Source organism: Podarcis erhardii, assembly GCF_964252035.2.
Source record: "Podarcis erhardii genome assembly, chromosome: 9".
Taxonomy (NCBI): Eukaryota; Metazoa; Chordata; class Lepidosauria; order Squamata; family Lacertidae; genus Podarcis; species Podarcis erhardii.
Window position 1 is genome coordinate 34933581 of NC_138512.1, and position 12877 is coordinate 34946457.

Sequence of the window (12877 nt, forward strand, 5' to 3'; positions counted from 1 at the left end):
CATGAATTGTCTAATCCCTTAGAGAGATTTAAGCTAATACCTATTACAACATAGTGTGGTAGAGAATTTCAGCTTTGAAGAGCAATTCCTATTGTTTGACTGAATCTTCGACTATATGAGTTCTAGTAATATGGTAGAAGGGAAAAACCTCTTTCTATCCACACTATACAAATTCTACACTTCTATCACATGCTCCTTTAATCCCTTTTTTCTCATTGAAACATCCCAAACATTGTAAACTTTCCTCATAGGGGAGTTACTCCAACTTTTAGATCCTTTTTGTTGACCTTTGCTGTGCCTTTCCATGTATGCAGTATACCAGGTGTGGTCACATCATAGACTTGTATAAAGCAATTACAAAATTGTCAGGTTTGTTTTTTTACCTTTTCCTAGTTGTTACTACTGTATGTTGGTCTTTGACAACAGCCTGACACATTTCGTCTATGTCTTAATTGAGCTGTCCACAGTGACTCCAATATTTCTTTCCTCATCAGTCACTACCAGTTCAGACCCCATTAGTTTGTATGTGAATTTAGGAGTTTTGCACATGAAATACCGGTAGGTGGAATTTCTGAGAAATCTATATCGAAGGCCTGCATATTCAGCCTTCTGCCTAGCAAACCTTGCTTCCAGAACCAAATCTGCTCTTCACCCATTAATTCATAAATTGTACCAAACATAATGTTTCAGTATGGTGATTTGAAGTACACTCACAAAACACCATACTCATTCATATAAGTCTCAAAAAGAGTTTGATTATATGAATGAGTATGGTGTTTTGTGAGTGTACTTCAAATCACCATACTGAAACATTATGTTTGGTACAATTTATGAATTAATGAGATGAAATAATGAATACTGAAGAATGGTAGAAACACTATGCCCTATGCAGCCATTTGAAGACTCAGATAATTAGAACTGTGGGAGAAGAGTTGGGCTGTGCTTACCTCTCACTTAACTTTGACTACAATAGTCTTTTTTAACTTGATGGGTGGGGGGCTCAGTCACACTCAGCTGACCTTAGGCAAGGCTCTGGCCCCTCTACCACCCCTCACCTCAAGGCAGATCTACACCTGAAAGCATTTACCCATATCTCATCCCTTGGTGCCTTTCAATTTGGTAATCTTTCGTAATAAGGTGCCCTGTGCGAGGCCAAAATCTGGCACCCCAAACGGATCTTCTCCATTTTGCACCCCACTCAGAGCATGGCACCCTGTGCAGGGGGCGGGGGACCACCCGTACTACCCTAAATCCAGAGCTGCTTTCAAGTCAAAGCAGTGTCCTGCCTGGGAGAGGGGGAGCACTGGCTGCAGTGCTAAATCTTCAATTGCTTTCGTTCAGACGTGCAAGTCCTTGCTTGACGCAGCAGTAGATGATGGGCTGAGATAACCAGAGCAGAACCACTCCTGCCCTGGAGTCAAGTCTTTGCAGTATGGAACCGCATGGGCAATTCCAGGAAGAGATGGTCAGAGATTATGAAGTATTTCCCGGGTTGGGGGTGGCAGAAAGGTCACCATTCCTGCGAGCCACTCGGATGGGACCAATGGTCCTTTCGCTGCACTTATTTATTATTACATTATGAAGTGACTTCTCCTGCTACAGCTGCATACATCCCCCCACCCCACTTTATTATGACCACCTCCTCGGCCTTATTTCGTTCGTAATGAACCGTATCTCTCCCTTTCTTTTTTTTTGACTGAAAGAAAAGGGCGGGCAACAGCCACCGCCAAGCACCGTGAGTCTGAGGGAAGGGAGGTGTGCGCTTCGCCGGCGTTGACTTCCAGCCCTCTCTCCCCGACCCGACCCGCGTCAGCTTGCCCGACTGGTTCACCTCCTTGCCCTGCCTGCGGCGTGGAGGGTGAAGCAGCCAAAAAAGGAGGCGGCGGCGGCGGCGGGTTGAGATTGTCCCCTGAAGGGACTCTGCGGAGGTTGGCGGGAGAGAGGGTTGCCTGAGGGAAAAGAGTGGGCGGGCGGCTGGGGCTGGATCCAGGCAGGCTTGAGGCGGGAGAGAGAGAGGGTCCTTATGGGCGGGCGGGAGCGGGGATGTTCCGCGGGGAGGGAGCGGCGGTTGGCGAGGGAGGGAGGGAGCTCCTCAGAAGGGCTGCGCTCTCTTTCTCTCTCCCCCACACAATTCCCCTCAGGGAGACGGGGAGGGAGCGGGGCAGACACGCACCCGGAGCTCCGCCCGCCCAGGGAGGCAGGAGTTCCAGGAAGAGCCAGGGAGGCAGGCGGTTTCCCTCGCTCGCTTGCGCGCCCAGAGACTCCTCGCTCCCCACCTCGGAGGCTTGGCTCCTTCCTCAAGGCGGGGCGGCTTCTCGCGTCAGACCCCTTTCGGGGCGGGGAGGCGGCGAAAAAGAGGAGGAGGAGGAGAAGCGTAGAAAAGAGCTGTGCCGCGTTGCGAGACTGAGAGAGAGAGAGAGAGAGAGAGACGGAACGCGGCGGCTTCTCCTCACGGGAACAAAGAGGCGCGAAAGCGAAGGCTGAGGGGGAAGGGGGGGCGGGAGGAAGGCGGGCGGGCTCCTTTGCTTTCTTTCCCTCCTCTCTCTCCAACGGCCACCGCGGAGATGGTGAGTTTAACGGGGGTGGGAAGGGGAGGGAGCGCCCCTTGTCCCCGGCTGCCTTCCCGGGGCCGGGGGGGCCGGGTTAAGACGTTCTCGGGAGACGGAGCCTTCCCTTCCTCCCTCCGCGCCTCCTCTCTCTTGTGAGGAGAGGGCTGTGTGCGAGTCCGCTGTTTGTCCACCTTTGGTAACGAGACACCGCCGCCAGTTAAATCTCCATAGAGACCGCCCTCGCCCTCCAGCGGTCTCCCGGTTATGGTTATGGGAAGCCGGTGCCTTGTGTGTGTTTTTAATGCATGTTTTCCCAAGACCAGGGAGAGCCTTTACACACTTCCCCCCCACCACCTCTCCCCCGCTTTTTTGCGTTTGTGTGTTTGTAGATGGGCTTCTCCGCCTGCCTTGTGTGTCGAGGTGTTGCGTCTCCTATAACGTATCCTATGCACGTACTGGAAGCCATAATGTTTAATTTACAGCTCTCCGGATCTCAAAAGGAAGGCGCTCTGTCTGTCAAGTTCGGCTTGGTTATTATTTCTTTCTGCCTTACAAAATCCTTTTCCTTGTGCGCCTTGGGAACAAGCTGTTTGGGCTTTCTCCTCGTGTCTTTTTAATCTGCCCCTGAAGTGAACTTTTAAGGAAGTCTCACGTTCATAATCAAACCTCCTAGTAGGCGTCTTCTTGATTTCTGTCTGTTTGCTATGCCTTACAATTATCCTATATTAGTACCTTCCTGCTACTTGCTGTTTACTCAAATCGTCTTAAGCATGCTTATTCCCAAATCTCTACCTATGAAAATGCTTATGTAATAATAAGCCAGTGTAATAGTCATTAATTGTTTGTTTCTTAAAAGGGTAGTCTTGCTTATGAGAATAATTTTCTTCTTCATTTTTCACCAGACTGCTGCAAAAATTAAATTATTTAAATACAGTACTTCATTTGCTCTTCTTGTTGGATTTTTGATAGCTGCTGTAGTTGGATGTATGGCCAATGCATGGCTGACAAATACATGCAGCATTCCATTTGATGTAGTTATTCCCCCTTCCTTTTCCTAAGCAGTTTCAAAGTTTGATGACAATGGGTGTTTTCAAGAACTTGAGATCTTAAAAGATCCTGCTGGCTGTGATCCAAAGAGCTACTTTAGATGCACCCAATGAGACTTTTGATTTTGAATACCAGACACTCAACCATACTGCAATCTGTTTTTAAAAGTTCTCTAATTTTCAAGAGTGATTTGCTGGGGATGGGGTTCAATTTGTGAAACACAAGCCTTAGAAACTTAAAGACATGTGAACTAGTTGCACCATTTTCTGTCCCTGTCCTTTGTGTCTTTTTACTGTGACATTTGGATTTTAACAAATAATTGTGATCCGATAGTTACATTTATAAAAAAATAATAATCGGACCCTTTCTGTTTTTGTTCTAAACTTTGGTTATCAAGGTATTTATTTCAAAGACATATCTCCTAATTAAGTTAGATTTCAACCAATGCTAAAGTTAAAGCTATGCAGTTTTTAATGTATCTATAGGTTTCTTGTATATATTTGATCTATCAAGGAAAGAAAAATTTGTAGAATGAATGAAGTAGCATGAAAATGTGCAGAGGGTTAAAGAATTACTGCAGTAGTGTATACAGTGGACTACACATGTTGTGTAAACAAAGGTACCAAGTTTAGTGATACTCAGATATTGGTTGTTATTACAGTGGTACCTCAGGTTACATATGCTTCAGGTTACAGACTCTGCTAACCCAGAAATAATACCTCAGGTTAAGGAATTTGCTGCAGGATGAGAACAGAAATCACGCAGCGGCGGCGCAGCAGCAGTGGGAGGCCCTATTAGCTAAAGTGGTGCTTCAGGTTAAGAACAGTTTCAGGTTAAGAATGGACCTCTGGAAAGAATTAATTACGTAACCAGAGGTACCACTGTATTATTGAATTTCACCACTGACAGGCAATAAACAGAGAACAATTTATCCCCAGTTAAGTAGTTTACTAATAAGATTGTCTCTTTAGATAAGGGATGAGGAACCCAGCCTCCAGATACTGTTAGACTCCAGCTACCCTTGCCAGTGGTCAGGATGACAGGAGTTGTACCTCAGCAACACCTGGAGGGCCACTGGTTTCCCGCTCCTGCTTTAGACTCACGTGTGGAAATCAATATATTTCATTGTTATAGAAACTACTTTGGTGAGACCAGCTAATATTTAAAAACCAGCCTTCTATTCCTGACCCACGTGTTTCTTAACATATCAAGGGGGGGGCTAGTTTTCACATTGAACACAAATACTTCTAAGTGATCCTTGTTTAGAGAAATGTTTCATGGTTTTTAATGTTACTGGTTTGTAAGAACACAAGTTCAAAGCAAGATTTCTGGTATTGAAACATCCTTCCTCCATTTCCCATTATTATTAATATTTGTTCTTTTTCTTTCTTTGCAAACAATTTCAGAGAGAAGAGTGAAGAGGCATGGATATAACATGAGTTCCCTAACATGTTCAGAAAGGATATGAATTTTGCAAAAGCTTATTCCTTGGTGAACTAGATAAAAGATGGATGAGTCAGCCTTACTGGATTTGTTGGAGTGTCCTGTCTGCTTAGAACGCCTTGATGCTTCTGCAAAAGTATTGCCTTGTCAACATACATTTTGTAAGCGGTGTCTGTTGGGCATTGTGAGCTCCAGAAACGAGCTTCGATGTCCAGAATGCAGGACGTTAGTAGACTGCAGTGTTGATGAACTTCCCAGTAATATTTTGCTGGTTCGACTACTGGATGGCATCAAGCAGAGGCCCCGGAAACCTGGTGGTGTGGTGAGTTGCACAAATTCATTAAGGGTCCAGACTAGCACTGTTGCTAACTGCATTCCAAAAGACCTGCAGAGTTCTCAAAGTAACCAGCAGCAGAGAGTACAAGCACGGAGTCCTCCTGTTAGGGTAAGTGTCCAATATGTAATACATGCAAGAGACACACATATTCATTTTGGTGATAGCTGTTGATTTGCTTTAACAATAAAAGATAATTAGGGACCCCAAGGGTCATCCAGTCCAACCCCCTGCAGTGTAGGAATCTCAACATAAGACTCATAGAAATGTGATGAGTCAACAAAAGATCATGCAAATGGTTTAGTTGGAAAACCCAGCCTATTAGTCCATTCCTCACTGTTGCTGAAGAAGATGAAGAGACGGAATTTTTTATACCACTGGAATCTTTCTCCTGCCTATTATCTCTCATGTCTGCCTTCTATCACCAAACAAATGAGAAAGTACTTTGTCCCTTGAGAGTGCTTTTAAAGTCTTCTAGAATTATTCAATGTGAATGACTATAATTAATGCTGTTATTAGTGACAGATATGGACTAGAAACCTCTCTGGAAACCTTCCAGCCTTGTAATTTGTGAGTGTGTGTGTGAGAGAGGGAGAAAGTGAACAAACTTATTTTTAGGCTATAGTCCTAAACTTGATTTCATCTGTTGAACAGGGTTAAGAATAAGATTGAATTGAAAGTGTAAAATTTGCATACTAATTACATCTGACATCAATTCCTAATACTATACTTTGTTGATTAGTTATGATCAAGATTCTGCAGTTTTTGTCCGATCTTTCTGACTAGTCCAGAAATTGAAGTTGATGGGTTTCTTCCACCTCCCCATTCCTTGTTTATTTGACCTGTGTAGCTGAGACACTTCAGGTGTATCTGCTGAGCAGTGCTAAGGAAAGGCCTCACCATCCTGCAGAAAGGAGAGGTGGGGTGTATGTCAGCTTGCGCATTGCTCAGAGGAAGCACTGCACTGTCTCTGCTGAGCTGCCTAGTTTCTTCTGAAGGAAGAAAGGGTTGATGGTAGGCTTGCAATTTTTGCCCTACAAAGTTAAAGTTCTCCAGGTGTCTTGACCAAACAGTATCCAAACAACCCCTAGCCTTCCTCCTGATGCTGGAGCTGGGGAGGAGAAGAGATAATTGTGCAACCAACTTCTTCAGTTTCAAAACTGAGAGGAAAGGTAGCTGCTGACCCTCCTTACAAGAGGCTGGTGACACATTTGCAAAAACATTGGAAATTGATGGTGATCAATACGATGTCTTAGAAGCTCCTTTTATAAAGGGTTGTCTACATTTTCCCATTTAAGGCTTTCAAGTTTTCAGTTATTTACAATCTGAGTTATGAGTATTTGCTTCTTCATGTTCTCTGGTAATAATTTTCTGGATTTAGAGGTTTTCAGAATCTTCCCTAGTGTTGCCAAATAAAGTTGTAAGCATTTTTAAAGGCTTCTGTCTTTTCACTTGTTTTCTTGGTATTTATTTATGTTGTTGAATGTGTTAGCTACCAACCTTAGGAGTTGGATTTATTACAATTCAACCTTGAACCTGTAATTGGAAATACAATTTTATAAGATGATTCACCTAATTTTGCTTTAGCCCAGTGGCAGGTCAGATCAGATTTTCTAAAAGTCTTTATTTCTTATCCAGTGATGCTTGCACATAGAGAGCCTCTGGGTATGGTTTGCGTTCGTTGTGCAGTGATTAAGTGCTTCATCAGTTCTGAAGAATGCATTGTATTTAGACAGAGTAATAGTTCAAGTAGTGCAGGGAGAGAACAGAGGCCTTAAGGCATCTAAGCGTTTAAAGTATTTTTCATTTTGTTACTTGACTTTATGATATTCAGAACAAACATGAGAATATCCTATAGCCAAATTACTAGTTGAGATGGACTCCCTATAGATATGCAACCAATTGCTGATAGAGGGGTGTGGTCTTCTATGATCTATAAGTGCAGATACCTTTTATCTATTTCACAATAATAGAATATGCCAGACCAAAGCTGGTAGTTATGTACTGTTCTGCAAACCCCTTTTCATTGTACTTTTCACTACATTTGATATTTTGTGGGGGGTGGGAATCAGCCTTTTCTAAAAATATGTGAACTTACCAGCCAAGTTCAGAAATTGCGGATAAATCAAGTGGAAGGTTCTTATCTGCTCTCTTTGTTTGAGTCTTTTAAACATATAGACATGTGTGCACACATTTTCAGGCTTGTCTCCACAAGTATGAAGGCTAACATAATTTATCTTTTTTCAAAAGTGAGATTGAATTTTAACAGGCACATTGCTCCCAAGACATCTATGCACAGACAGTGTGCTATTTCTTTGAGCCTTATCCTGATCATACATGTGATATGCCAGCACATAGTGTACTTTCATAACATTTTGTATGTTTCCTGAAGTTTTAATCCGTTTTTCAAAAATGTTTTTTTCTGATTTCACTCATTGGCTACAAACAATGACAGGCAGGAGCATCTAGGATGGTTCATTTAATGGAAATTGCTTAGAAGGGTATGTTTTAAGCAATTTCTTTTGTTTTATAACTTTGTTTCTAGGAGGGCTAGAGACCTTCTTTTTCTTTTCTTTTTTTTTAAAAAAAGGAAACTCAGCGAGCCTGTGGTTCAAGTGAAGGTTTTTGTTAGTTTTTGCAGTTGTCATGGTGCCTGTGGACACCATGTTGGCGACTCCTGAATTAGGACTGCAAGAAAAAGTAGCAACAGTGGGTTGAGATAATATTAACAAATGAACAGACTGAGATTATTTAACAATGTGTCTGTCCTTGGTAGCCAACACATGGTTTCCTAGCCAGCTTCAAGCCGCCATCCCCCCCCCCCCAATAAAAGGTTTCTCATGCAGAACAGAGTGGGGGGTTGCCCCACACTTGACTGGATGGGGGCACAGAAGACACTCTGTCTCTGCAACTGGCATGGGGTGAAGCTGATCCCTTATCAGAGTGTCATGAATTCAACTTTAATAGGGGTAGGGCACATTTTGAAATGGTGGGAGGTTTCTTGCACCTTCTGTGTGCTGTAACACCCAGTATGGCATGAGTGAATCACCCTACTCATCAAGAGGACTAGGGGAAGAAGGGAATAAATATCTTGTACTAGGCTATAACATCTCTGGTTATTTCTGAATGCTTCTAAAACATGGCACAAAGAGAGAGTGATTCCTTTCCTTAGGGTAGGGCAGACTTGTTCACTTACCTCACACTGGCTCTTAAAAGCACTTGAAGCCATGCTAAATTTTTTTTGCTGAGCATGTCCTAGTCTCTTGTGAGATGGGCCAAGTCTTTCTTTGTTCCTCAACTCTTTGTATGTTCAGAAGGGCTGTAGCTCAGCAGAACTCATGGCTTGCTTGCAGAAGGTTCCTGATTCAATTCCTGGCATCAGATAGAACTAGGAAAGAAGCTTGGTTTAAATCCTGTGGAGCCAGTCATTGTAGACAATACTCAGCTAGATGGACCATGGTCTAATGTGGCATAAAGGCAGCTTCCTATATTCCTTTGACTATGGGAGGGTCATGATCTGTCTGCTGAAAGCAAGAGACCCTTCCACCCTCAAAGTTCAAGGAAATGATATATTTTTGTTGACAAATGGATACCACTGGGAAGCTATTTCTTTCTCCTGATGATGAGCTGGAAAGCATGTATCTCCCATCCCTACCTGGAGACTGAATCTGGGACCTTCTGCTTACAAAGCAGATGCTCTACCACTGATCTATTACACTTCCACCATAGCTCACTGTCAACCACTTTGACCCTCCAAACACTGGGTGTTAGAATTTCAGTAGTCTTTTTCACTGAGCATAAGATTTCTGAGACTTTGGAAATCAGCTACAGGGAAAACTAGTGACAGCTGCTGTTATGTTGAATTAAATGAATTTAGATGAGTGCTATTGAATCATACAATCTGCTTTATACTCTAAGGAAATACTAAACCATTAAGTGCCCTTTTTAGAAGATGTTGTGACTTCTTTTTATGATTTATTAATGTCTTGTGATAGAATTTCTGGCTTTTCAAATTGTGCTATGTGGCTTTGTGGTAATCTTTTAACTTTGTTGTAATGGGTTCTGTATTTGAGTTTTTGTGTATTGGCATACATAACCACAGAAAAGCCACATAATGCAGAGTAGCTTTGTTTGTTGCTTCTGTCATTAACTGCAGTTACAGATTCAGTCTTGTTGAATCGTTTGTCAGCAGTATATAAACCTTAATGATCTTGTTTTGTGGGAGAAAAACCCTGTACTAATTGGATCAATGTATTCAATAATCTACCTAGATTTTTAAAATTGGAATTTTAGCTTTATGTATGTACATGTTAGCTAGATATATAACTCCCTGGTTCTTGAACCCTCTGTGTGCTCCAGTGCATCCTTGATGCTGCTACAACATCAAGATGTTCCACACTGCCTTTACATAATGTATCATATATAACTGTTCTCAACATCCAATTCTGTGAAGAAGTTTGAGCAGGAGCTTTGTATGATTGTGGAAGGTCCTGCAGATGTCAAGGACCCATGAGTGGACTGATAAGCTTTTTATGGAAGATATTTTACCATTTTTTTCTGCCTGAGTCCATTATTTATGTAGTCTAAATACATAGATTTTAGTACAGTGGTACCTCGGGATGTGAACGGGATCCATTCCGGAGCCCCATTCGCATCTTGAATAGAACGTAAGACACGTCTGCACAGGTCACATTTTGCTGCTTCCGCGCAGGCGCGTGACGTCATTTTGACCGTCTGCACATGCACGAGCAGCGAAACCCGGAAGTAACGGGCTCCGTTACTTCCTGGTCGCTGCGGAGCGCAGCCTGAAAATACTTATCCTGAAGCATATTTATCCCGAGGTATGAATGGATGAGTTTTTTAAAAAGCTGTAATTTTAAAAAGCTGTAAGTTCTGATTAGCTTAATATTATCCATCAGAAACCAACTTATGTGCAAGTAAACCTCTGAAATCAGTGGGATTTACTTCAGTGTAAACATGCATAGGATTGTGCAAATAGAATACAATCCTAAAACTAAACCTCTTTTTAAACCTAAAAAAGATGGCAACTTGAAAAGAAGTGCTGAAGTATTAGTAATGTTCATTAAAAAAGCTGTGATTTATTTCTTAACTGGAATGGTTGACTAGAAATACTATAATGGGATTGATTTGAAATAGGTTTTCACTATGTTATCAATAGTTTCTATACTGCAGGCTAAACAGCATTTTCTCAGTGCTGTGGATCACCCATGAATGACATAATGATCATGAAACCTTCTATTGTAGTTTAGACTTAGAGCTTCAGGGCTTAATTTGAGCTGAGACTGCCAAAAGACTACTTCTTTCTCTTTGTGTAGAGACTCATCTGTGCTCTTTTTGCTTTTCTAAGCCAATGAAGAGATAGGCCACAGGAAACAGAATAATGGCTGTTTGGGGGAGATTAGTACATCAGTCTTTAACATGGTTGACCTGAAAACATATCATACCAATTTTTACAAAATTAAGGCTACAGTCCTAAGAATACTTATCAGAGAATAAACCCTATTGAACTCAGTGGAATTCTTGCTATAGGTGTATTTAGAGTCACATCTCTGTGTTTTATACAGCTTTCCAGGGAAGATTAATACAGAGTAAAGTAACATCTGATCCTGGAATCAGGATGAAACAATAGTTAGCCAAGGGAAACAATAGTTACTAACTTATACAGTATCCTAAATTAGTAACTATTGTTTTCCTTGGGCTTGCAAAAAGCTTGAGTAGTTTACTAGTCAGACAGAAGCAGAAAGGAGGCTATTGTAATCTATTAGGAAATATATGTTGCCATATTCATTACTGGAAATGTAGGTATTCTCTTACTGTAGAGAGAATCTTTTTGTGCGAGTTCTCTAATTCCAAACATGAAAAGTTTTAAGCTGATTGCATCTTGCTGAAGTACTTAGAGTACTGAAACAGTTTCCCAGAGCTTAATATGTTCTTTTCAAGGAAATAAACTTTGTTCTGTTCTCTTGGTTTCTTCCAGGTGAGCTCATTCTAGTGAGGATATATATGAGACACTCCCTGCACTTTCTGTTTCACATAGTTCCTTAAACCAAGCCTTTAAATAATACTTGTATAGCAGCAGCAGCTTTTTAAAGGATAGTAGCCAAATTTATAATTTTGTGAATCATAAATGAGATATACAGCTCTTCTGAAGACCTCTTTAAACAGTGAATACTACTTTTAAAAGGATTAGTCACTTAGTTGAATAAAAGAAGACTGATAATCTTGCATGAGGTTTTATTAGTAGAGTATTGTACTAAAGTGTTTTTATTTACAACTGTCTAGTTCTCTCAACTTTTCAAGCAGTTTTAGAAAAACACATTAAAGAAAAGTTGGGTAAAGAGTAGATGGTTGTATTTGGAAAAGCCAGAGCATGATGGAATAAAAAATTAAGTAATCTGTAAAATGCTTGTTTTTAAATTTTTGCTCAAGAAATACTATGTTTAGCCCATTTTAATATTGTTGCCCACATCAAGTATGAGATGTTACCAGTAAGGCCAGTTTTTGAATGTGCAGTATTTGATTATGTTACCAACAGGAACAGATATTGCAAGTTAAGTTGAAACCAGATTTGATAATACTGTATTTTAATTGGGACACTCTCTGTAGCAATGCCACAATAGCATTGGCTTCTCTTTGAGTCCATGTCTGAACAGTATAGGTTCTATTTATTCTGTATCTTGTCATTACCAGGAAAATGAGATTTAAAATGCATTCAAGTGATGTGCTCCTGCCAAAAAGCATAGCCTGCAAAAACGTTTAGAGAAGACAATAATACGTAAGCAGCATCTTCACCTTATAAGGTCCTGTGGGCAGGGGGCAAGGCAAGTGGAGAAGCTCCCCCCCCGCCCCAGTTCATTCTGGTAGTCTCTCACCTATAGCAGTACCTGCTAGGGAGCAGCTCTTCCTCATAAGGATTCCAGGCTGGTGTAAAGCTTGCCCAACATACTCTGCGCTGTGGCCATAATGCATTTGGTAGTCTTTAAGACAAAGCTCCTTTATTTTGTGTAGGAGCATGAGCCTGTTCTAATATCTTTATAAATTGGCAACAAATCTCTTTGCTCTCCAGAGAATTAGAAGGAAGAGCATGTCTAATGCATATTTAAATTTAAACAAGTAAAATGAATTGAAAGTAGGTTTCTAGATTTTTATATATTTGTGAGAATACTTTTATTGTATAAGCACTGCACAAATAATTAATATTAAATCTTTGGAAATTAATGTAACTCCTATAGTGGGAAGTTTAGATAAATGACTTGCTTTGTCTAGCTAGACCAGGCATCCCCAAACTCGGCCCTCCAGCTGTTTTGGGATTACAATTCCCATCATCCCTGACCACTGGTCCTGTTAGCTAGGGATGATGGGAGTTGTAGTCCCAAAACATCTAGAGGGCCAAGTTTGAGAATGCCTGAGCTAGACAGACAATTTCAAAGATCTAGGCTCTATTTGGTCATTCAAGTACTGGGTGTCTTCAGTATTTCTTATC

The 12877-nt window shown here is 41.4% G+C and overlaps 1 protein-coding gene across 3 annotated transcripts in view; it reads left to right on the forward strand.

Moving 5' to 3' along the window:
* The first annotated feature begins 1304 nt into the window (after window positions 1–1304).
* SH3RF1 (SH3 domain containing ring finger 1) overlaps window positions 1305–12877 on the forward strand; it is a 49809-nt gene continuing 38236 nt past the window's right edge. The window contains exons 1-2 of one of the 3 annotated variants that reach the window (XM_081875291.1): window positions 1305–1465; window positions 5003–5484. In XM_081875291.1, coding sequence (XP_081731417.1) covers window positions 5104–5484 — 381 coding nt within the window. In that variant the 5' untranslated portion in view covers window positions 1305–1465; window positions 5003–5103. Of the gene's footprint in view, window positions 1466–2037; window positions 2568–5002; window positions 5485–12877 lie in introns of those variants that run through there. The other 2 variants (XM_081875292.1, XM_081875290.1) reach the window with 2 other exon arrangements.